Here is a 25,585-nt window from a genome sequence, read left to right as displayed (position 1 = left end):
ACACCACAATGCGTCAGGGTTTGAGGACCCGACGGCAGGATTGCGTATAAATTATGAAGGCGCTTGGGGCTTACGAGTGAGACGCAAGTGGGCCCTAGGAGTGAAAAGCAGCATAAAAGCTTGGTATGTTGCGTAGCTCAAGAAGACTCGGAAGAAGGAAATTGTGAAGAAAGAAACGAGGAGGTTGCGGTGGACAAGGATGCGCAGGTTACAGCAGAAGAACAGACAGAGGAAGTCGACTTGGGATCCGGCCCGCACGAGCCAAGGCCCATTTTAATCAGTTCAAAGCTGTCAGAAAGAGAAAAGTTGGAGTTCGTACTATTAAAAGAATACAAAGACGTTTTTGCATGGAATTATAGTGAAATGCCAGGATTGGATCTTGGGTTAGTAGTGCACACGTTGAAAGTGGACCCGGAGGCCAGGCCAGTAGCCCAGCCTACCAGAATTTTCCATACCGAAATAGAGGAACAAATAGTCAAGGAAGTACAGAAGTTGTTGGCCGCAGAATTCATCAAACTCATTCAACATCCACGTTGGTTATCCAACATAGTGCCGGTAAAAAAAAAGAATGGGCTGATAAGGTGTTATGTAGATTTCAGAAATCTTAATAAGGCCTGCCCAAAGGATGAATTCCCGCTGCCAAACATGGACCTATTGATAAATTCTACAGCCCATGTTCTCCTTTATGGATGGGTTCAGTAGGTACAACCAAATTAGGATGGCGCCGCAGGATGCGGAGAAGACTGCCTTCTGAACACCCATAGGCAACTTTTACTACACAGTAATGCTGTTTGGGTTGAAGAACGCAGGTGCAACTTATCAAAGGTCGATGACGGCCATTTTCCATGACATGATGCATCGAGAATTAGAAGATTATGTAGACGACATAGTGGTGAAGTCAAGAAAGCGGGAGGAGCACATTCAAGTGTTGAGAAGGGTGTTTGAAAGGTGTAGGACCTTCAAACTTAGAATGAATTCCCTTAAATGCGCGTTTGGAGTATCCTCAGGGAAGTTCCTGGGTTTTCCAGTCCATAGCAGAAGAATAGATGCGGACCTAGGCAAGGCTATAGCCATAGCCACAATGAGACCCCCAACTACAGTAAAGGAGTTGAAAAGCTTCTTGGAAAAGGTCTCATACATTCGAAGATTCATCTCAGGGCTAGCATCCATCACCTCTGCCTTCAGGAAATTACTAAAAAAGGGGCAAATCTTCGAATGGGGGGAGGTACAGTAGGCAGCCTTTAACAGGTTACAGCAGATTATGATAAACCTCCCTACTGTGCAAGCCCCAGTCTGCAAGAAGCCACTGCTATTATACTTAGCCACCAACCAATGCGCCGTGGGTGCGCTGATCGCTCAGGAAGACGAAAATAGGGTAGAACAGCCAGTGCAGTACATCAATCGGGCCCTAAAAGACGCAGAGACTCGTTACCCAAGGGCAGAAAGGGCATGTTTGGCAATTGTGTATGCCTCGCAAAGGTTGCGACACTATTTCCTAGCCTATGAAGTGTGGCTGATGACTAAGTCTCATGCTATCAAAGCCTTATTGTGACAACCCATCCTCTCCGGATGGATATCCCAATGGTTGCTGCAACTATCGCAATAGGATCTAAAAGCAGGAATGCCCAAAGCAGTGAAGAGCCAGGCTATAGCAGATTTGCTAGCATAATTCTCAAGAGAAGAAGAATTTCCATTGGATGACAGAGTCCTAGGGGAAGTGGCTACGGCAGAAGAAGTTGGGGAATGGTGGTTGACGAAGTTTGACGGGTCTTCTACTGCCCAATCAGGGGGAGTGGGAGTAGTTCTATATCACGAAGAAAACAAGATTGTAGCACTATCATTCAAGCTGGAGTTCCCCTGCTTAAACAACATAGCAGAATATGAGGCCTACCTAACTGGGTTAGCCACGGCCCTAGAGATGGGGGTCAAACACTTGAAGGTGGTGGGAGATTCGAATTTAGTGGTCTGCCAGACCAAAGGGAGCTTCTCCTTGAAGGAACCCAGCCTAGCTCCTTATCGGGCGATGGCCCAGAAGATAAAAGAAAGGTTTTCAACCTTTGAAATAGAGCATGTGTCGAGAGGTGAGAATCGATTCGCAGATGCGTTAGCTGCGCTAGGCTCGCAAATAATATCTGAAGGAAATGGTGCCAAGATAGAAGTCAGCAAGAGAAGAGAATCGATCATAGAAGTCTTGAAGGAAAAGTTAAGGGAAGAACAGTGTGAAGAGGATTGGTGAAATCCCATAAGGGAAGTTCTAATTAAGGAAGGCGAGTCTGTAGAGTTGAAAGCGTTAAAAGACTATACTCTGGTAGGAGGAGAACTATATCGCAGGATGCTAAGAGGGATTCTGTCAAGGTGCGTGGGGCAAAAAGAGGCCCAGAAAAAGCTGAAAGAAATGCACAAGAAGACACGCGGATCCTGTGGAGAGATCAGCCTCTATCGCAGACTCCAAAGGGCAGGTTTTTATTGGCTCAGTATGGGGAAAGATGCGGACCAGGTCCAAGTCCAATGTGAGACCTGTCGACTTGCGGCTGACAGGGAGGAAAGTTACGCTGTGTTTGCCAGCGAAGATTGGAGGGAGCCATTCACTCAGTACCTAGCAGAAGGTGTCCTGCCACAAAAGCACAATGAGCATTACAAGCTTAAAAGGCTAGTAACACACTACTTTTTGCACAACGGGGTCCTTTTCAAAAAAGGATATGATGGAGACCCATTGCGCTGTCTGGGCCCCGAAGAAGCAAAAAGTATGATAAAGGAAGTGCACGCAGGAGAATGTGGAGAGAATCAAGGAAAGAAAAAGTTATACACGTGCCAGCTGCAGATGGGTTACTACTGGCCTGCCATAAAGAAAGACACAGCAGAATTTGTAAGAAAATGCCACAGCTGCCAAGTACAGGCCAACTTGATCCACACCCACCCGCAGCAATTGCATAGTATGGTCACCCTGTGGCCATTTCACACTTGGGGGCTTGATTTGGTGGGGCCCGTTTGTGCACAAGCCGAACCAGAAAGGTTTGTTCTTGGACCGGTTCCAACTCTCCAACTCAGAAGAAAAATCTTGGGCCCCAGTAGAGCAGCAGGCGGCCCAACCTGACATTGCAAAAAAGGCCCACATAGCCGGTCTGGGATTGCTGTTGAACGTTGATGGTTTATAGTGGTGGTGGCTGATAGCGGCTAGCTGTTGAGAAGAAAGTGGTGGAAAGAGAGGGAAAGTGGTAAAATAAAAATAATATTTTTTAAATGAAGTTGTAAAAAAAAGTAGAATGTTTGATGTTTGGTAGATTATAAAATGGTATGTTAAAATTAATAAAGTAGGTTTTTAAAGTATTAAAAATTAAAATATTTAGCATTCTTGTTATACATGAAAAAGTTCTCATCGGACAATTGACAAACACAACCCCACACGCAACACAACCCCGCACGCAACATCAACTCTTATTGCCCTTAATGTTTTGTAATTTTTTTTTTTTGGTAGTTTTGTTTTTAGCAATACCATGTGGTTGTGATGTTTTGTGATATATATATATTTTTTTTGTAGTTTTGTCTTAAGTGTTTTTGTCTATTAGTTATTGTCTTTTAAAACATTAAAATTGGGTAAATAATTAAAAAGATTATTTACAACTTTAAAATTGATTGGTTACTTGTTGAATGTTTGTGTGTATAGTGTTTGTCTATTGTGTGTAATGATTGTAGATTATTAACCATATAATAACATAATAATTTCAAATTATATTTTATTTGTAGATTATGAAAAAGTCAACTACCATATTTGATTTTTTCAAAAGAAAAGTTTCAAATGGTTTAGAAGCTAATACTAGTGGTGCAACATTGCCAACCGTTAATGTTGAGGAAAATCCTGATGTCTCAATTGAGGAAAATCTTGACGTCCCAATTATTAAATGAATGTTTATTTGGAGTTTCAAATATATATATATATATATATATATATACTTATATTTTTGTTTATACTTTTGCTTTATAACTCTAAGTCTTAGCTCTGGCCTTGATATTGAGACGAAGAAATCTCACTCGCTCAACTTTTTGTTGGTAGTGGCCTTGTTTTTTCAAAGGATAGGATGTGAAAATGAAATTATGAAGTGAAATGTGGTAAGCATAATAACGTTAGAAGAAGGTACTCGTTAAATCACGTGTGTGCATTCGGCTATTGCCTAGATCTCTCTTTTCTAATGTAGAGCATTCCTACGTGACAGGATGTGGTAATAACAACGTAGGTCTTCGTGCTCATTCTATTTTTGTAACAAAATGCAAGTAAAGAAGGAAAATAATTTAACAAAGCTATTTTAAGATCATAAAAGGAAAGCTATTTTAGCATCGTAAATTGGACACTTAACTGAATAACTTGTCTCAAATATCAATTTTTCTAATAACAATTGTAGTAAAAACGATTGAAAGAACTTTGAAAGATCCATAGAGTGGCTTGCAATTTGCATTGCAATTCTCTATTCCTTCTAAGTGCTCATGATTGATAAGTAGCAATAGCGAATACTTCATGCGAGCTTTAGGATGTTAGGCATTTACTTATATATACACACACCATCCCACACATTGGAGACCATTGCAATTGTCTTTTACAAGGCTACCATACAATTTGAAATATATTACACATGCTTAATAATTATTGTTCTTTATTCATCGCATTGTCAAAAGTTTTGTTTCTTAATTGGTTGGCACTCCATTGTAACTATTGAATTATTTATATGGATAATACTTGTTGCACACAAACTATTTTTTATAGTTAAAAAATAATTAAAATCGTGACTTGAAGTCACAATTTTCAATTTGGAAATTGCAACTTTAAAGTCATAGTTTTAATTGTTTTTAGATTATGTAAAACTGTTTGTGTCTAATAAACACCGGGTCAAGGCAAAAAAAAAAAATGTTTTATCAAATTAAGCTAACCAAAACGCATTACTACTGTCAAGAGTTTTCTAACTCTAACTAATTATCTCTTCCTAATAATTTCAAAGAAGACATCAAATCTCCCTCCCCTAATAATTAGTAATTATACCCATCTTAGCTACAAAATGTAGATAGAAAGTCTAAGAAGTAATGGAATTAGAGAAGTGTGAAACAACGACAGTCGAGAAAGCACACATAAAAATAGAAGCAAGTATTAGAGCATCCACACCAGTTTATTTATAGTCTTCTAAAATAGAAGAAAGTACAAATTTTACATATTTTGAGCACAAAAACACCCACATTAGTAGGTGTAAAAATGTGCAAAATATACACCGGCTGTGTAAATGAACAGTAACCATATAAATATGCATGGTTACTGTTCATTTGTAAATGATTTAAAATTTTTTTTTCTCTCTTCTATCAAACTACTTTTTTTTCCCAACAATTACAACAACTCAGCGCGCCAGAATAACCAGCAAACCCAGCGCCACCACCAAACACCGCAACCTAACACAGAGAATTAACCCAAAATCAACAGAACATTAATCCAAAATCAACGGAAAAACAATTAGAAAACCCAACTCAAAATCAATCAAAACTCACTGAGAAACCCAACCCAAAATCATCACGGACACACCACAAAATCATCAAAATCGTTCTAAATCTAGATCCAAATTCATCAAACCCGTATACAAATTCATATAAATAATCAAACCGAAATTGAAAAAAGAAAGAAGGAGAAGAAGAAGAAAGAAAGAAGAAGATGTTGAAGAAGAGGAAGAAAGTGTGTATAATAGATAAACTGATGTGAGTGTTTTATAAATGTAATGATATAAAATAAAAAAAAGTAAATTTTTTGTGTAAAATAGACAGAATCTTTTAAATAGACCGGTGTTGATGCTCTTATAATTTATAATATATATATAAAGGTAGGTAATGATCTCATTCTAGTCAATCCCTTAACAGCAGCTGTCCAGTCTGTCCAAAAAGAATGGCTACTTCTGCACTCCTCAACTCCCCATTCTTCTACTCCTCTTCTCCACCACCACCACCACTGACCAACAGAAAACCAATTTCCTTTCCCTCCTCCTCTTCCAAATCCCTCTTTCCTCCCCGCTCCTCCCTTAATCCCCTTATCCTTTCCATCCACCATCAAAACTCTCTCATAACCCCAAACTGTAACTGTAACTGTAACTGCAGTAGTAGTAGTAGTAACGATAACAAGTACCTCTTCGCCAAACAAAACCGCTACTTCTTCTTCTCCTCAGCCGCCCTAGATTCCCTCCTACTTCTCTGCGCTTCAATCGCCCTATCCATCTCTCTCTTCGTCGTCGATGTCGATTCCGCCTCCGCCTTCGTCGTTTCAACCCCCAGGAAATTACAGACCGATGAGCTCGCCACCGTTCGCCTTTTCCAAGAGAACACCCCCTCCGTTGTTTACATCACCAATCTCGCTGTCAGGTACTACTCTCTACTCTCTACTCTCTACTTCACTATTTGTGAATCCGGCTGTGCTTGCTTGGTTTTGGTTTTGATGCTTTCGATTTTTGAATTGTAATTTGATTTAGGCAGGACGCGTTTACTCTGGACGTGTTAGAAGTGCCGCAGGGTTCGGGTTCAGGGTTCGTGTGGGACAAACAGGGTCACATTGTTACCAATTACCATGTCATTCGTGGCGCTTCTGATCTTAGGTTCGTTCGTTCCTTCGTTTTCTCTTCTTTTCATTTACATTCTCTTTTTGGATGGTCTTCTGTAATAATGAAATGGATTTGTCATTTGTGTGAGATTGTTTTAAATAAAAAAAAAAAAAAAAAGGGATTGGAACAGAACACTTCTATTTTGGGGCCATGCCAATGCCATTTTGCTTTTTGGAATGGAGATGTACTTTTATCTAGATGACCAAAGCTGTTGAGGGTACTTGGTGTGTAACGTTTGTGAAGAAAATAGATTATTTTTCTGGAAGTTTTACACATATGTAAACAGTACAATAATTGTTAGGCACATCCATAGTAAATCATACATGGGAAGTACACCGGTAGGTGATCGAGTCAATAATAAGCAAGGAAGAAAAAAGGAAGAAAATTAATAATAATAACAATTCATTTCATCTAAAAACTCCATTAGTCTAGGTGCTGAAGTAAAATCTTTGGCCTGTCCCTACTCATATTGAGTCTGTAATAGTAGGATCTTCATCTTTGGTGTCGAGAGTGCCCTACATGTGCATTTCTTTCCCGCGAAATGATCCATGTCAAACATAATGGTTTTGCCTTCCATGCATATGGCAACCCAATAGATTGAACACCGAATCAGGCATAACCCCCCATGTCACCCCAAACAAACAGAGAATATGAAACCATAAATTGCAATCAGCGTCACGGTGAAAGGAGAGGCGATCCACTGACTCGCCATTGTGTTTGCACATACAATGCCAACTAATGATTGTAATGGGTTTTAGCATGTTGTCCGTTGTTAATATTTTAATTAAAGCTGTTGTCCTCCAAAAAAAAAAAGTTACTTGGGGAGGAACTTTTACACGCCATATATTGCACCAAGGAAACCATCTGTCTGGAAGTTATGGACACTTATATACATCTTCAACTGTTAGGGAAGTTGTTACTGGTAATGCACATGGTTGTATACTCATACTGCTGCTAATAATGTGGCATCTCAGGAAACAAGGGATTGTTAAGTTTTCACTTTTCAGTCCTTATCCATTTATTAGCTGCCGTGCCAGAACTACTTTTGTCAGCCTACGAAATTTTCTCACCTTTGTCTCTGGAGAGCATAGAACTATTTGCATTAGTGACTGACCAGTGTCTTCAATTGATGCTGGTTTTGATTATCATGAATTAATTCCTTCACTGAGTTCTTTATTATCTAAGATATTTATCTATGACATGTGATTCCTTTGTAGTCAAACCTGCTGACTATAATATATGTTTCATGTAAGATTTTATTCTCAAAAAGTTTCAAAATGTCGTATCAGGTGGTCACTTTTAAATTTTAAGTTCCTTATTGTTCGCATTTAAATTGGTGCTAGTTCTGTACAGAGTCACTCTTGCTGACCAGACAACTTATGATGCAAAAGTTGTTGGATTCGACCAAGATAAGGATGTTGCTGTGTTGCGTGTTGATGCACCCAAAGACAAACTGAGACCCATACCAGTTGGAATCTCTGCGGACCTGCTTGTTGGTCAAAAAGTTTTTGCTATTGGAAACCCTGTGAGTACTAGCTTTACATTGCTTGCATAATATATGTTTTCATTACACTATTGCTTGAAATAGTATTGTTTATCCAGTATGTGAACATACTACTATTCTGAATAACTGAGAACAATCACTTTTGGCGGCCAAGGGAATAGTTAATTTCTTAATAATTTCAAAACAGCATAAATATTTTTTTAATATTTTTAATCCATATGCATAGAGCCTGGTTTGATATTAAGCGTGAGAAAATTCATTTGCTTTTATCTCATCTTCCCAAAAAAGTGCCTGGAAATTTTTTTTCCCCCCTATATCAGGTTAGGCCTAATATCAGAGAAAAGGCTTCCAAAGGGTTTGTGGTTGGTGCATTTAATATTCATCAGAGCCGGTTACCTATGGTTGAATCCAACTCTGCATGTCGTCAATGATTGCCAACTCAAGACTTTGATCATCATATACCATTAATATTATTAATTCTTGATTCCAATCAATTAAACCTTTGTCTCAATTTCTTTTTTGCAGTTTGGACTTGACCATACTCTTACAACTGGTGTTATCAGGTACTAAACTGGTCAAAGTTTATTTGCTCAATGCTAGTATTTGTGATAGATAATGGCGTTTTGACATTTTTCTGAAGTGTTCTAAATTTTGTGCATGAACCTTCTTTAATATAGCCAAAGTTGCCAAAATACTAGTGGTGTTGGCTGTGATTTTTTTGTTGTTTTACATTTTGTGAAAGGCAAAGTTTAGCTACAAAACTAGTTGTAGCCTAAGGCTACAAACTGCCCAAATAAATTGACTAGTGTAAAAATGGCATGTGCACTGCACATGAATACTTAACTAAACTTAACCCAACAAACCTTAGTTAACCACGCCACCTGTTAAAAAAAATAAAAATACGAATACGTATATGCTCTCTCTCTCTTCAACATCTCTGTAACCCAGCTCCCACCAGTCACCCCAAACCCTCTTCTCCCTCCACCGGTCACCCCCAAACTCTCCTCTATCTCCACCACTGGCCCACCCAGTCTCTGCCACTCAAAGCCACCTCTTGTTCATCTCTCTGCCACTCCACCGGTCAAGTTGCAAAATGCAAAGGATCTGAAATAGTTTCAAATTTGCTTTTGCAAATTCAGCAATAAGATATGAATCATAAATACGTAGGGATCAATGATAAGAGTAAAGAACCTAGGCTCATAAACCAGCAGCATGTGTTTTAACATAATAACAAGCAACGACACAACCAACTTGTTTTACTATTTTGACCAAAGATACATCATCGATTTCTTTACTTGTTGAGATAAATACAACCAAAACCCTATGGATTAGCTCTCCCTTTGTTTCAGGCAAATGAGTACTAATGGAGCCTGTATCATAAACATGGATTTCTTTTTGTTCTTCTGCTTCTTTTACTATTTCAACCAAAGAAACATCCTCAATTTTTCCTTTCATTGTTGAAATAAATACAGCCTCTACCTATGAACATGAATCCATAAATTCTAGCAAATCAGAGAACAAATTGAAGGAATAAAAGTTAACAATGGATAAATAAACAAGAGGAAATTTAATTTAATATGGAAGACCAACATCAAAAGATGCAGATCTTTTGTGTTTGTTCGCAAAAGGGTGGTAGTTTTGAGCGGCAAACAAGAGGTGGCTTTGAGCGGCGGAGACTGGGTAGGTTGGTAGTGGAGACAGTGGAGAGTTTGGGGGTCACCGGTGGAGCTGGTTTACACAGAGAGAGAGAGAGAGAGAGAGAGAGAGAGAGAGAGAGAGAGAGAGAGAGAGAGAGAGAGAGAGTTACGTATTCATATATATATATATATATATATTTTTAATAGGTGGTGTGGTTAACTACTTAACTTGGGTTTATTGGGTTAAGTTTAGTTAAGTAATCATGTGCAATGCACATGCCATTTTACACGTCAATTTATTAGAGTTGTTTGTAGCCTTAGGCTACAACTAGTTTTGTAACTAAATTTTTTCCTTTTGTGAATCCTTTTAGTATTTTTGGAAACAACATACATTATATAATATTTCTATTTATTTACAGACTAATGGAGAAACAAAAATGTACATGAACAAGTTCAATTCTCTGTACTCTCTTTGTGTGAAATGTGTATGTGTGTGTGTGAACCATTCATATTTGTCCTGTATTTATATCCCCCTGCCGTTTTTCTCAATACTAATGTGGCCTTTTCATGTTTTTTATTAATAAATAAGCATGCCTTGAGATTTATATGAAAATATGTGTTTACTAAAGTGATATTTCTATTCCTTTCTATAGTGGGCTTCGCAGAGAAATCAGTTCTGCAGCTACTGGCCGACCTATTCAGGATGTTATACAGACAGATGCTGCCATCAATCCTGGTAATAGTGGAGGGCCTCTATTAGATAGTTCTGGAAGTCTGATTGGGATAAACACGGCTATATATTCTCCATCTGGTGCATCCTCTGGTGTTGGATTTTCAATTCCTGTTGATACTGTGAGTTATTATATAAAGTTTTCCTTTTTAGTTTGATAGGAGAACTTGGTTATAGGCATCATGTAGATCTAATTGAGATACAAAACTTCCTTATCTTTATGCTTTAGACTAAGTCGCAATCCTCTTTGTTTTTGGTGAGTGACTAAGTCACTATCCTAATTCTTACATGTCCAGGTAGGTGGTATTGTTGACCAGTTGGTGAGATTTGGCAAGGTTACAAGACCAATTTTAGGAATTAAGTTTGCACCTGATCAGTCAGTGGAGCAGTTGGGTGTAAGTGGGGTGCTTGTCTTAGATGCTCCTGCAAGTGGGCCAGCTGGAAAAGCGGTATGTATGCTTTCTATCTTTGAGCTTTATCTTACATGGAAATGAATTTCCTGCCAGGAAAGTGTTGTGCTCATTTTCCTTTAAGAGTTGTATATATTATTGAAATTAGTTTTGTGGTTATTAGGTGAGATGCTTTGTTTCGATCTTCCTTCTTTTATTGACATTAGCTTGTTTAATTTTGATGGTTTTTTTCTCCATTCAATGAGAGTTGATCAATCTCTATGCTGCAGGGCCTGCAACCAACCAAACGTGATGCCTATGGTAGACTCATTTTGGGTGACATAATAACATCTGTGAATGGTAAGAAGGTCACCAATGGCAGTGATTTGTACAGAATTCTTGACCAATGTAAAGTGGGTGATAAGGTATCTCTCTCTCTCTCTCTCTCTCTCTCTCTATGTGGGTGGGATGGTGCGAGGGCAGAGATAGTTTTTTCAAAATGAGAAACTCTCTATGGCAATGTGCAATAGAATCGAAGACTTCATATATTAATTTTTTTAGTGATGAAGTATGATAAATATGGTTCAAGACTGCTTTCAATATTCAAACAGATAGTTATAGTAACCTGTGATTACACGAATGTTTGGTAAAAATATTTATATATGATACACATTTATTTAATAAGTATTAATAAATAAAAAGTTGACAATAAAATGTATAAAAGAACACACATAATTTAATTAGAATTCTGTTAGAGAAGATCAAACACACTTAAATGAAATTTGTTTCTTGATAATTGGTTTATCCAAAAAGAAGCCCAATACTAATAAAAGTTATTTAGTATTGGGCTTCTTTATACTTATCAAAGAAAAGTATTGGGCTTCTTTATCCAAAAAGATGGACTAACATAGTTTGGAATTATTTTTAATATAAAAACCAAGTTAAAAAATATTTTTTTCTTATTAATTATTTTGGCATTCAGGTGACTGTGGAGGTGTTGCGTGGTGATCACAAGGAGAAGATTCCTGTAACCCTTGAACCGAAGGCTGATGAGTCATGATATGCCTAGTGGTCCTGCATGTATATTTTAGGTACATTTATATTTAAGCCCAGTACATATAAGATGAAATGTCATTATATTTGTGTATTAATTGTTTCTTGCTAAGGGGTCCTGATGTACATATGTACTGCAAATGCTGTAGTTCCTCTGATAACAAAGTTTTCATATTCTTGAGGTAAAACTGTGCAACTGTAATCTCCTTCAATGGGTATCAATTGAAAGCAAAAAAGAATTAAAGAACTAAAGTTGGATGCAAGAGCCATACCTAGTAGGTCTATACACTTTACTGCACTGCCTAATCTTGTGGCTTGCTGCAAGCAGCCAATTGAGCTCCGTAATTACGCTAGGCAGTCATCATTATGGCTTCATTATCAGTATCAGAATTTCAGTAACTTTGGCCCTTGTAGTCTGCAAAGTTGTGAAATTATTCTCTAGTGAAGTGCTATTGATTCTAAAATTAAGAAAATATCACATTTGTCATGGCATGCAGTCCAAACATTCAGACATGTAGAGAACACAGTGTATAGTAATGAAGGGATAAGAATGCAGTGCATTTACTTGGTTGATTCTGTAAGTGATGTTCAAGGCAGTGCATGTACCTTGCAAAGTAGCAATTCATGGTGGATGGTGTACAGGTAGTACAGTACCATTAACAGATGATAATATTATTTGGAAATCTGAATACGGAGGGTAGGTTTGTCTCTGTTACCTCAATGTATCTGGAAATCCTTGTCCTTCTACAAATACAGTAATCAACATCTCTTTCTATTTGTTGCGAGTGGCAAGTTGCAGGGGACTCTTGCATATGTGCTTAATGCTTTTGTTATCAAATATAAATCATGCCACTGTCATACATTGAATGTTTTACTTTATGTTTTGCCAATCAAAATTTTTCCATATTCCTTTTTTTTTTTAAAGAAATTTAAAATGGGGAAGGAAAAAACAAAGCTACTGGAGCATAAAGTGGAATTCTAAAATTGGGACAAATCAATTTTATTCTTTGTTATCATGGTGCATGCCAGCTTCAAATAAGAATTTATATTTTGTGTAACAATGATATATAACATCCCTTTCAATAAAAGAGTATACTCCACAAGTGTGACACCCATTCTCATATGAAATGGATGTTACATGTAACGATTAAACATAATACCACTTCAATAGATATGTTGAATGAGGGAAAGGTGAATTCTTGAACTCCCACATTCTTTAAGGTCCAAGTCTTAACTCTTTCTGCAATTAGCTTGATAGTAGCTTGGCTATGTTGATTGCGTTCCAATGCTCAATTCTGGTTAGGAGTAACACTTCCAAGAAAAGATCTGATGTGTGTTCTGACTAGTGTGTTCTTTCCCAAACAGTCCTCTCTGGCGAAAGAGGACAGACTACGTACTGATCAATAATTTTGTGCCCACTTAAATAATCAATAAATGCTTCAAACAGAGGACGGTGCAAGGATTGATGATTCTCTTTATGAGTTCTTCCGTATAGGACAAAGTGTCTAAAAATGGATAGAATTGAATTGGCCATCGTCAAAAGCCTACTACACCTTTTAGACATGGGTCAGGTAGGCTTTTCCAAAATTGGAAATCGTGCATTTGCACAATGTTGGTGCAATAATGAAGATGAACTTTTCACTCTTGACTACCGATGCTTGCTCCTAGTGAAATAGCCAACCCTGAGGTGCCCTAGAGTTATTCTGACATCAATACCAAGGTTTAGGGCGGTTTGGTACATGTATTTAAAAAATGAAAATTATTGTTTAAACATTTGTAAAAATACTTGTGAGTGAAAAAATATATGGATATACGTAAAATGTTGTTTAAAAATTGAAAATAGTTATTTGAAAACACAAACCAAACACCCCGTAATTGTTTTGGGAGCGAGCTTGCATCTCAAAAAAGAATTGGAGAGTAACTCTCATGGCACATCAAGGAACAATCTAGATTGTCAAGAGCCTTATGGTATACTAGTATTATTCAGTCTCTAATTGAAGAGTACTTGGATATCAGTTCAAATCCCCTTCCCCACTTGTTTGTAAGTGCCAAAAAATTAAAATCAATTTATATATATATATATATATGAAAGCAGAGACCTCATTGTGTGAGGGTCTAAGCTTTTGCTAAGTGGCACTTCCTATGAAGTTTCTCTACAATCATCCAACTCTCCCATTAATTGATTGAGTTTACACTACAACTCTCTCTGTTCTTCATGTCTTTTAGTATACCAAATGTTTCAATCTTTTTTTAATAAAAAATGATACTAATAACTAATGAGATTCAGATAGATAATCTTCTAGCATTTTTGTTGCCAAAATTACACAAATCCATATATTTTATTTACTATAATCATTATTATTTTATTTTATTCTATGGGAATCCTTTTTATTTTATGGTGATGAATTTACATACAAACATTTCATAAACAAAGTCTCCTTATACTGTTAGTCTTTTTTTTTGGTATGACAAGTTTTTACGTTAGTTATATAAAAAGTTTTTGCCTTTATGATTGTGTAGATGCATTAATCACAGCTTGCTTCCAAAATGACGTTTTGGTTTTTGCCTTTTTGTTTTCAGATTATGTACATTATCAATACTCTGCTATAATGATTAATGTAGGATTTTCTAAACCTTTGACTCCCCAACCTCTCTCTCTCACGCTTTGCCTTTCCCTCCTAACTTTGACTATATGCCTCCATTCTCTCTTAAAAAAACTTTCTTTCTCTTCAAAAAAAAAAAAAAACCCCTTTAATTGGTAAATTTCCTAAACTACTGCTATTCTCAAATTTTGTTTCCATAGTCACAATTTTTTAAAACACCAGGCCAATGGAAGAAACTTATTGCTCTTGTGATCTTTTGTTGTACCAGTGGCGATCCATTGCACATTAAGTGGCCTTAACATGTATGAGTTCAAGCTATTTTTTGTTACTTTCAAAAATTCATTTCTTCACTTACAATCGGTAGGGTTAAGATCGTGAGATTTTGTGTTTTGCTATTTTCTTTTATAGGTTGTGTTATTGTGTATATTGATTTCCAAAAGATGCTTGAAATTTAGAACTGAGAAGTCGATAATTGTTTATTTAGTGTAAAAGTCTCATTGTCATTGTCCTTTCGAGATTGTTTAATCTTAGCATATGACTTGAGTAGACTGGTCTTTTCAAAATAAACAAAAGCTAAACCTGTTGTAAATCATAAATTGGATTATAGGGATCAAGCAGTTATCATCTAGGGTGGAGGATTTTTATTTTTATTTTTAATATAAGATAGAAATTTTACTCTAGCCAAATCTAAGTGTATATGTGTGTGAAACTCTCTTTTGGAGACTTGAACCCCAGCCCTTACCTCCCATACCCCACAAACACTTATACTTGTGGTGTGACCATCATACCAAGGGTGTGCGGTGATAGGGTGGAGGGGATTTAGTCAATGACAATTGAATTTGCAGAGGAAAAACAACACAACTATTCAATCCGCATTCTTTAGACTCCAAAGCTTCTTTCTCGAGTATGTCTCTTGATATTTCAATAAAGAAATACATATTGACTTTTTTCCTACAACAAATTGAGTTTTGGGTTAATGCTGTTTTTTTTTTTTTTTTTTTTTGAGTTTTGGTTTAATGATGATTGTATAATGATCTATATGTTGTGTGTGCTTTCTTTTCTGTGAATTTCAATAATGTATGAATCGAGGATTTTAGCATTTGTTTCATTAAGGTTTTTTTTTTTTTAAGTTCTAAATTTCATCTTTATTTCATTATTTTGTTTAGCTTTTGTTACTTCTTATAATGAACTCATTACTAACAAAGTTCTATGACAATTATGGTATAATATATGTACAACATTCTTCGAACTTATCTTACATAAAACATTGCAATATTATCCGTGCATCGCACCGGCAACTTACTAGTTAAGATTAAATAAAAAGGAATAGTGAAGATCTAATTGTTAGTCATGTATAATTATAAACCAACAACTTAAGAAAACTAAATGCAATTTTGAGAATGCTAACACTAATTTTTTAGTGAGTCTATAAGGCTCTTTTTTGTTGCATTTATGTAACAAGATTTGTACATAAACTTGTCAATGAGCATTAGCTCAAATGATACTATCTCTTCTCTTATTAATCCTTTAATAATAAGATGGAGGGTAAGATCATAAGTTCTAAGGTTTAAATATGGTGTCGGTGTGTTACTTAACAATTAAAGGGAAAAAAAAAACAAAAAACAAAATACTTGTACATTGACTTACACACCAAAACATATTCTTCAATTGAGGATATAGTATTGAAAATGAGATCATGCTTGAGGGGAGCTCATCAATACAAATAGCCTTTTGCTATAGCCAATATCATAAAGTTTGTACAATGAACCTAATAAATGCAGTGTCAATATGTGTGCCAACTCTGCAGTGTAAATCATCCAAAGTCACCCTCTTTTGTTTGGAATTTCAATCCCTGTAGTCCTAGCACAGTTAGATATTGTGTAACAGTCTCCATCATTATCTCATTATAAAGTTCGGATGATAGTTACACTTACACACACACACGAGGGGTCCCCCATTACAGCTCTTCACAACTATATCAACTAGTCAAGAAAGTAGGAAAATTATCCAATATTTCCCTTCCTCCACTTTCTCAATTGGCAAGAAGAAACAACAATGACAAAGAAAATGATGGAGGAAGGGAACACATCTAAGAAGGGTTTATGGACTAAGGAAGAAGACAAGATACTTATGGATTACATTAAGGTGCATGGAGAAGGAAAGTGGAACCTTGCCGCTAAGAAGACAGGTTGAAATGTTTCTTTATTGATTTACTTGTTTTTTGGTGGGATAAATATATACTTCTTTTGCATTGCTTTTTAATAGAGAAAAACGATTCTAATTATCTATTTTTTAAAGTGATACAGATTTGAAGAGAAGTGGGAAGAGCTGTAGGTTAAGGTGGATGAATTACCTAAGTCCTAATGTGAAGCAAGGCAGTTTTACTGAGGAAGAAGAAGACCTCATTATTAGACTTCATAATCTCCTTGGAAACAGGTAATTCCTTTTGGCAATATTACAATAATATTACCTATCACCTCTCCCAGACCAGTAAAAAGTGTGAGTTTTGTGCACTGGTTTTGACCTTTATATATATGCCTTAATTCTGTATTTCAGCTGCATTTGAATGGTTCTCATTTAGCCAGGCTGTGATTTTATTTTGTGTTTTTTAAGGCCTTGAAACTGCCTAAATTCTCTATAAAGATGATCATGGTCCCATAAAGAAGAAAATCCTATTTTTTGAACTTGATTCCATGAAACTTGGGATTGGAGGAATTATTGAAAAGCAACCATGATAGTTTGTCCTTCTGAATATGCAGTTTGGAATGGACTCTAATTGCAATTACATGAACTATTATTTGCAGTAAATTGCAAAAGGATTTATACTAGGTAGATGGGTCAATGGTAATTAAATTGTTGTAGCAGTAGTGCTAACAACTTCTGAATATGCTACTTGCCCTGTTTATTTCTGAAATTAATAAAAGGTCATACAGAGTACACAAAATCTCTCAATATTGCGGGGTCTTTCTAAAACTAAATTCTTTTGTTTAGGTGGTCTTTGATTGCTAAACGGGTCCCTGGACGAACTGACAATCAAGTGAAAAACTACTGGAACTCTCGTCTGAGCAAAAAGCTGGGCATCAAGAAGCAAAATAGTCATCTTGGTGTTACTGGCCTCAATAACTCCAGGACAGTGATAGTCTCTGAGACTGCCAGAACTGTAAGTCCTTGTTGTAATACCAGCAAAGCTATTGAAGATGAGGCAAGTATAGGCACTCAGAATTTTGGTAAGGCCTCAGACTCGCAAGATTCGGAAATCAGCGAGAGTTATATCAACTCGTTTTGGGAGTACTCTGAGAGCGACTTAGATTTAAGCAACCCTGATGGACTTCTGGGATGGGACTTTTTTAATTTTGCTTGACATTGATATTCATTCCTTTATGAGGACCAACAAAATTTCTGAACTAGTAAGTAGTATAGACTACTATTTAGGCTTTCCTTTTCTTTGTTCATTAAGAGGTATGCTTCAGAAGCTCGTTTATTATAATAGCACACATTTGAAAAATATGCTACACATGCAAGTTTCTTAGCAAACGCCAACTTATAAAGGAGAAAAATAATAAATAAATAGAAGAAGAAGAAGAACAACAACAACAACAAAGAAAGGTGCAGGCGAGATTAGTTTTTAAGATGGACCTAACTTCTATGTGTAACAAAGAGTATCCAAACCAGCCCATGATGTTTTACAAGTCAACTAACTTTGTGAGACAACTAGCCAAGAAAGCTTCTATGAAATTGAATGGAAAAGCTGGATGACTTGAACAACCTCTATGGGTTGGCTCAGTGTACTAGAGATCTTTCTAGCTTTTTTTGGGAGACCTGTTTTAATAATACAATTCGGACACTCTCTCACTGTTGTTATGGAAAACAAGGACGAAGGGTTAATACTGGGAGTAATTGCATAAGATATGAAATTTATGGTTTTATCAGTGCTTAGAAATTGAAATATTCATGGGATTTAGGATCAAGTACTTACTACTCTAGAATTTAGTGTCTTATGAATGTGCTTACAATTATCAGTTTGTGGGGGGTAATGTTGGACGTTTAGTGTGTTACTCTTTTGTTTGTGATGATCATTTTGGCCATTACGATATATCATTGAAGAAATTTCTCTCTTTCCCCCCCTAATTTAATTGTTATATTGGAGGATAATGAATAATTCCTCAATTTGTTATAGGAGCACATGATGAACTTAAACCATGGCTTTCCAAAGATTGAATCCTATTTTTTAGTGGTGATAAAGTATATTTTGGCTCTTCCTCATAAATCAATCTTCTGTATATATGTTTCTACATCTTATAAGATTTGCAATTACTTTGTAACACTTGAAATTATCGAGTATATAATTGGATGAGGCCGGATACTTAAGAAGTTAGGTATATGTCAAGGAAGTTGAGATGAACAATGAAATTCAGTCTCAGGAGACTAAATAAAAGAGGCTTGTCTACATAAGCCAGCTCAATTTATCATATACATATGAAGAAGAGCCTCATCTTTGCAGGAATGAATGGCCTCTAAGCATGTCCTAGAGCTTCCAATGCAGTATCGTGGCCACGTCTTTTACCTAAAACAGAGACACAGAAGAAAAATATTGCAGTACTGAAAAAGGAAAAAAAAAAAACTATAGAACATGTTTATTATTTGTCAAAGAAAAGGAACTTTATTTGCACACTTTTAATAAAAAGGAGCCACAGGTGATCTCCATTTCATATTATAAACTACTAACTCACAAACCAACCATACAGTACATTGTACTTAGAAAAATTAATTAGGGAACCAAGATTAGGTCGCTGATAATGGTTGATGTTCATACGGAGAAAGAAGGATTCAGTCCAAACTCAAGCCCCCAAAGCTCAAAGGTTCCTTTAACAAAGTCATAATAACCACCCTTCAATCCTAGGGTCTTGTTCACCAAGCCTTCTCTTACAAATGGATAGGACAGCAGGTTTCCAAGTGACACATTCACTGCCTCCTGTATTACAAATCAATCAAATTTGTTGAGAAACTGAGAAACATAAACTAATAGAGATAAAAAAAAAATTGATATTGTAGTATTCGGATAATTCTTCCTAAGTATTATTAGTAACACCCTCTGAAGCTTTATGCATGATTGTTCACATGTTGGGCTTAAATTATTGTGTCACATGTTTAGCAAGTGTATAGGTTTAGCTGGGACAAGTTTTGTTTTTGTTTTTTTGTCTCCCCTTTCTATTAGTTCTAATTAGCTAAGTACTAGCAATTTTAAAGGCATTAATCATGGAAAAGAATTTGAGGAAGCAAAGGTTTACCTTTTCACAATGTGCACATAGTTCTGGGAGAGGAGCACCAGGGAATTCTGATTTCACCTTGTTCTTGGCAGGCAAAGCAATTTTGACCCAGTCCTCAATAAAGTCACTGCATTTCTCAAACAATAGAGAAAGCCACAGTGTGTGAGTCAAGGTTAAGTCACTTCTTAATCCAACCAAAATGTTGTAAACTTCTTGATATTAAGGTGTTTAGGCATTTAATAAGCTTGACCGAAACTCTTTAGGTGGGGAAATTCACCTAGTATGAACAACTGTGAGAGAGAACTTTTCCTAAGCTTGAGAACTGTATTGGACTAAAATTACATGGAAGACCCATTTCCCTGATTCAAATTTCAAATTTGGATTGGGCCTAAAATTAGATGCAGGACTTTTGCAAAATCCTGTTCCACATATATATACTGCTCTGTGGCAATTGGATCTTTTAAGGTGGAAAATGATAGTAATATTAATCTGGCTTCCTTCTATTGGGTATTAGCAAATAAGCATGGTGACTAAAGCAAAGGGCCTTACGTAGAGCTGGTTCCATCGAAGGGAAAGGAAAGAAGCCCCTTAATTCCACCACATGCACTGTGTCCAATCACCACAATGTATTCCACCTGTGAAATTTATTGGAAAATAAAAGAAACCAAAATAAACAAACACATAATAATAAGCAGTATTTTCTCATTTAATAAATTTTTGTCTACAATCTACACTTTTTAAAATTTACTAGAATTATTATGAGAACTCAACTATGAAGCTCCTAACACTCTTTATTTATTTTGAAACACGTATTAGATTTTGTCACGACATTAATATTTAAATAAATAGAGGTTGAAAACCTACTATTATTATAAGTGTCTTTGCCAAAAGTAGCAAATTATAAATTTGAGCCAAAGATCGATATCTATTTAAATTATTGATGATATGGTAAAATCCAATTCACCTATTTTAAAATGAATGGATAAGATTTAAAAATTTTCATAGTCTTACTAAAGTTATCGTAAAAAGTCTATTGAATCTTACTAAGTTGTACATATATTTTGTTCTCAAATTAGTCCTTACCTTCAGATGCAAAACTGCGTATTCAATGGCAGAGCCAACTCCAGCATATTTAGCCTGTTGAGCAAAGAGAAGACCAGAACCCCATTTCAGATCATGTAAAAATTAATTTTTTTTAAAGAAAAAAAAAGGAGAGAGAGAAGGTTGAAGACAAAATAATTGCTTATAGCACCATTTTTTTTTTAAAATTTTAAATTTGAGAAGATCCTTATTGCTTATTATAGCAAGATAAGGCAATACTGTAATGATGGGAACCTTATCATATGGTGGAACCAAGTTAGCAACATTTCGGACCATAAAAGCCTCTCCTGGTTGGAAATCAAGCACATGTGATGGACAAACCCGGGAGTCCGAGCATGCAAACACCATAAACTACAACATTATATAAAATTCATATTAATTATATCTATCAATGTTCCAAATACAATAGAATAAACACCCACAATATATAGGAACCAAAAATATGCAAGAAAAAAAAAATTGCCACTACCCACAAGTTGATTACAAAATGGAAACGAGTTAATTGCATGGCATTTATTGAAAAATATGTAAGAAAGAAAGAAGATCATGTACCTTAGGACTTTGGCCTTTGGCCAGTTCACCATACAAAGCAGGGTTCTTGCTGCAATAAATTCAAAAAAATGTAAAGTAAGTAGAAAGATTAATTAAGATAGTCTATTAATACAATTAACAAGCAAATATATATACATGAGCTTATTTAGTAACTATCTATATATATATATATATAGATGGCAAATAATATGAAAAATAGGTTAGATTACTGACTCGTATTTCTCTTTCTTGAAGTGAACGAAACCAGTTTTGATCCTCTCAACAGGGTTAAACGCGCCATTAGTAGTTGGTGTTTGTAACTCTGCTGTTATCTGCTCCACTTTGGCAGCTGCAGCAGCTTTCAACTCTCCTTTCTCGCTGCAACCAAGTCAAACATATATATACATGTATTAACCTCATTTCACTATTCCATTAGAGTACCAAAATATATAATTGTATAAAATTGAACAAAAAAGACTTAGTGATAGAGTTACCTGAGAAGTTTCTTGAGACCATCAATAGCTTCCTCGTACGAGTCCTTCCCCATGTCTTCTCTCTGCAAATTAAGGAAAAGAATACCATGTAAATTGTAAATTTTGAAGAAAAAAAAAAGTGTACTATATATATAACTAGTAACCTCATAATAAAAGTTTACCTCCAATATGTTGTAGTGGCAAATTAATACTATTAGGCTACTATAGCTTAAACACAATCACTAAAAAAAAAGAAAAATGGTTTTGACAGCATATATGCATGCAAGATATACTAATATAGAGTACCTATTTTTCAGCTCTTATTATCGAACTCTTCTAGTTTGAGAAAAATCAAATTAGAAATGTTTGGAGGAACTTAGAGAAAGCATGTAGATATATATAATGGGTGTTGTGTGTACCCAAATGAGGAAACGAAATGAAAGGGAAACTGAGGAAATAGTCGCAATGAAACGGAGAGGAATGATAACCAAGTTTTTGTTTTTGGTGCGGTATTATTGCAATTGAATAGACCTTTTCTTTTAAGAATCTATGCTTCAAATTGTATAATCGGCTTAGAATTCGCCAACTGTGTCTTCTTTCAACTCCCACATTTATTTCATATTTTCTCAAAATCCGAAAAAATGAAGCCCTTTATGGCTTTATCTAATCTGAATTCTCAGTACCACACATTTGTCAAAGTGACAAAATATGTGTATGAAAATCAAGGCAAGCCCATGTGAAGTGGGCAAACATTGAGAGACCGTGTTCTTCTCAGCGTTCCTTACGCTTCATAAATGCAGTAACGTTTTTGAATAGCATATTTGTGGCATTCATATGTATGGACCCTCGATCTACACCTAATCAATTAGTAATTAATTTAACTTCTATCGTATTTAGTCGAAAGCGATATTTAACTTCCTAAAACACTACGTATATACATATACATGGCTCGAGTGTATGTAATACTGCCACGTACAAAAAAGAAAAGAAAAAAGCATGCATGGATATATAGTGAGCCAATGAGTAGCCACCACATTGTTAGAGGATGATAAGAAGGTAGTCAATTGCGCAAGAGTGGAATCTTTATAATAAAATGTAGTATATATTATATACACATAGGATGCATATTTCTACCCATAATTCACATCTCCTTATAATTAATATTCACCAATACTGATAGCTCCCCCCATGAAACGTAGTTGGTCTCTCATGGTCCACACTATTAAAGTTCAAAAAGGTACGATCTTAGTAGTCATCTTTTTATAAGCATAAGCGTTAAACTTGCACGTGAATTGTTTTACAAACTCTCCAAAAGCAATTAAAATGGTAACTGAATCTAAAACAGTTTGTATATAATAAACATTATTCTTTTTATAAAATTAATACACGCTCACTAGTGAAAACACATGCATAATTAATGGTCCAATGGCATTCTATTCTGTTTTATACAATTATTGTTAAAAGTTCTCTAGTTCAACTTCAACTTCATGGTGTTCCAACAAAGCATTAAAAAAAAAAAAACACATACACACACAAAGTTCAGATCGAGAGAGAAGTGTACCCAAGTAGGGGTGATGATGGGAGCAGGGGCAGCGAAAACAGGCTTGTTTTGGATGAGGGAAGGAGGAGAGGGAGAAGAGTTAAGCCTTGCAAAGACAGATGGACGTAATGTAGTTTTCTTGGTAACAGAAGATTGGGAAGCAAGAGAGATAGATGAAATGCACCACCCGTTGATTGAAGCAGTCGACATTGTGCACTACGCCCTTGTGTTCGTTAACTATATAGTATCCTAAATTAATAGTGTCCATCTTCCACATCCGATAACGAAAGCGAAAGCCTAATGAACGAGAGCTTCTACTCTTGTAGATGAGGTTTGGATGTTGGAGAGATGGTAGGAAGAAAACCAAATTGATGCCACGTCATGTACCTTTATTTTGTGTAACCATTAGGAATACAACATTTTGACATTGTTGATATGCTTTGTTGCCATCGAAACAACATCGCTTTCATCTAGAATCATTATTAACATTACTTTTTATCACAATCGTATATGTTAATAGCGGTTATAACATACTTTGCATCAAATATATAATTTCATTTTTATGCATATAAGTTAAAACATGCATGCAATGACTGTTAGCGACGTGAATATTGCTCCTCTGAGATTAGTTAGGAACAAAGCCATTCCTATTATCCACTTGCAAGTCCCCAAGCTGAGCTATCCATTCCAAAAATATAATGTACATGCATTATAGAATTGAGTTACATACGTTCCGTTCCTTATTATGCATTAGAATTGTATTAGATACATTCACTTGCTACATATCCTAAGTCCCAAGATATTTCGTATAAGTACCAAAAAATAAAAAACCTTTCTATTTGTTGGACCCATGCATGGACGGAGCCATTCATGGACTAGGGGGGCAATGGCCCCCCTAATTTTTTTATTTTTAAAATAATATAATTATATAACTATATATTTAGGTACTAATTTTAACAATTTTGTTCAATAAATTTACATTTTGTCTCCCTTATTGATCATTATAAGAGAAATGCTACAACTACAAACTTTTTTACAAACTATTGAGGTAGCAAATTCTTACCAGTTTGCATTTGGTCCAACACTTACATCACTTTTTTATTTACTAATAACCACTAATTACAACAAAAATCTGTTAAAAAAAAAATTGTAGATCTAGTATTTTCCTCATTTTAAAGTCCATAAAAAAATTTATAGATCTAAAATCTAAACAAATATATATATACAAGCCCAAAATATTAGTCCAACAACCAAATGTATCAATAGGCAATAGCAAAGCTAAAAAAACTTTGAGACTAATCAACCAATTTTACCAAAAACAAACAACTTAGCCCTTTAAAAAATTTTAAACAAAATAATTTTGTCCTTAACAACAAAAGACACACTCTACACACACATGAAAAAAAAAAAAACCTTTGCTGGCTAAGCAATAGAACCAAAAGTTAAAGTCACTGCATATAACTAACAATAAAATCGCCCCCTTAACTTCAAGTCCTGACTCCGTCCCTGGACCTATGTATTTATATATTTCCAAAAAACCCTAGTACTTTGAGTAGGACGAGACCAATTTTTTTATTTTTCACTATGGGATCTCAGTAAATTTAAACATTGACCTAGATTATGCAGAGTTTGTTCTTCAAACTAATTTTCAAAGGTAGAACACAATTTCACAAGCAATAATGCATTGAGCTCTTATGGTGACTAAAAATTGGAGTAAGAGTGATATTGCTTATCAAAAGTGATATAAATGTTTGCTACAGGACAAACTTCTGGCCTTCGCTATCCTTAGGTGAAATTGAATGGCTTATATGGGACAGACTCAATGAGTGATGGATTATAGAGATAAGGCCCTATCCTTACGGCATCTTTTTTGTGGTAGCACCTAGTGTGGATCTAATTGGATCCAATGAAGGATTCCTCTATGTGTGGACTATGGTATAAAAAAAATTTCCGAATAGACTTTTGTGACAAAGAATTTGATTTTATGGGCTTTCCCAAGAAAATTTGCATGAAAATTTCAAGTCACAATTGCAGACTTGCAGTTCCCTTACCTACTTTTTAAGGCACTATTTAACAATTTATTTAATAATTTTTTCTTAAACTATTTCTCAAATCAAACTTTTGGGTTCACAAACAAGCT

At 35.6% G+C, this 25,585-nt stretch overlaps 3 protein-coding genes across 4 annotated transcripts; 2 read left to right on the top strand and 1 right to left on the bottom strand.

Moving 5' to 3' along the window:
- The first annotated feature begins 5,851 nt into the window (after positions 1–5,851).
- Positions 5,852–12,182, top strand: LOC142622242 (protease Do-like 1, chloroplastic). Its single transcript, XM_075795687.1, has 8 exons — positions 5,852–6,381; positions 6,489–6,611; positions 7,971–8,142; positions 8,647–8,684; positions 10,412–10,610; positions 10,785–10,937; positions 11,168–11,302; positions 11,860–12,182. The coding sequence occupies exons 1-8, from the start codon at positions 5,912–5,914 to the stop codon at positions 11,935–11,937; spliced, it is 1,368 nt and encodes a 455-aa protein (XP_075651802.1). The 5' UTR covers positions 5,852–5,911; the 3' UTR covers positions 11,938–12,182.
- A 4,289-nt stretch (positions 12,183–16,471) lies between these two features.
- LOC142606860 (transcription factor WER-like) lies at positions 16,472–18,038 on the top strand. Its single transcript, XM_075778225.1, has 3 exons — positions 16,472–16,721; positions 16,840–16,969; positions 17,525–18,038. Exons 1-3 carry the CDS (start codon positions 16,589–16,591, stop codon positions 17,892–17,894), a joined length of 633 nt encoding a protein of 210 aa, XP_075634340.1. The 5' UTR covers positions 16,472–16,588; the 3' UTR covers positions 17,895–18,038.
- An 810-nt stretch (positions 18,039–18,848) lies between these two features.
- On the bottom strand, positions 18,849–23,682 carry LOC142606844 (beta carbonic anhydrase 1, chloroplastic). 2 transcript variants are annotated; one of them, XM_075778205.1, is made up of 10 exons: positions 23,467–23,682; positions 21,927–21,988; positions 21,667–21,810; positions 21,454–21,502; positions 21,136–21,252; positions 20,884–20,937; positions 20,350–20,435; positions 19,822–19,927; positions 19,347–19,505; positions 18,849–19,097 (listed from the first exon to the last, which is right to left on the bottom strand). In XM_075778205.1, exons 1-10 carry the CDS (start codon positions 23,653–23,655, stop codon positions 19,059–19,061), a joined length of 1,005 nt encoding a protein of 334 aa, XP_075634320.1. In that variant the 5' UTR covers positions 23,656–23,682; the 3' UTR covers positions 18,849–19,058. The 2 variants fall into 2 exon arrangements, with proteins under 2 accessions (XP_075634320.1, XP_075634327.1); XM_075778212.1 differs by lacking the exon at positions 23,467–23,682 and adding an exon at positions 22,212–22,489.
- Positions 23,683–25,585: the final 1,903 nt, after the last annotated feature.

The sequence above is a fragment of the Castanea sativa genome, chromosome 1, assembly GCF_040712315.1.
Source record: "Castanea sativa cultivar Marrone di Chiusa Pesio chromosome 1, ASM4071231v1".
NCBI classification, from domain to species: domain Eukaryota; kingdom Viridiplantae; phylum Streptophyta; class Magnoliopsida; order Fagales; family Fagaceae; genus Castanea; species Castanea sativa.
This window is presented reverse-complemented; position numbering and strand designations above follow the sequence as displayed.

Excerpts from the sequence above, each read along its gene's own strand:
- LOC142606860 (XM_075778225.1), top strand. The coding sequence starts at position 16,589 with ATGACAAAGAAAATGATGGAGGAAGGGAACACATCTAAGAAGGGTTTA. Across the intron at positions 16,722-16,839 it reads CCTTGCCGCTAAGAAGACAG|ATTTGAAGAGAAGTGGGAAG; the intron begins GTTGAAATGTTT and ends AAAGTGATACAG. Across the intron at positions 16,970-17,524 it reads CATAATCTCCTTGGAAACAG|GTGGTCTTTGATTGCTAAAC; the intron begins GTAATTCCTTTT and ends TCTTTTGTTTAG.
- LOC142622242 (XM_075795687.1), top strand. The coding sequence starts at position 5,912 with ATGGCTACTTCTGCACTCCTCAACTCCCCATTCTTCTACTCCTCTTCT. Across the intron at positions 6,382-6,488 it reads ATCACCAATCTCGCTGTCAG|GCAGGACGCGTTTACTCTGG; the intron begins GTACTACTCTCT and ends AATTTGATTTAG. Across the intron at positions 8,685-10,411 it reads CTTACAACTGGTGTTATCAG|TGGGCTTCGCAGAGAAATCA; the intron begins GTACTAAACTGG and ends TCCTTTCTATAG.
- LOC142606844 (XM_075778205.1), bottom strand. The coding sequence starts at position 23,655 with ATGTCGACTGCTTCAATCAACGGGTGGTGCATTTCATCTATCTCTCTT. Across the intron at positions 21,503-21,666 it reads TTCAAGAAAGAGAAATACGA|CAAGAACCCTGCTTTGTATG; the intron begins GTCAGTAATCTA and ends AATTTATTGCAG. Across the intron at positions 19,928-20,349 it reads TTCGATGGAACCAGCTCTAC|TGACTTTATTGAGGACTGGG; the intron begins GTAAGGCCCTTT and ends TGAGAAATGCAG.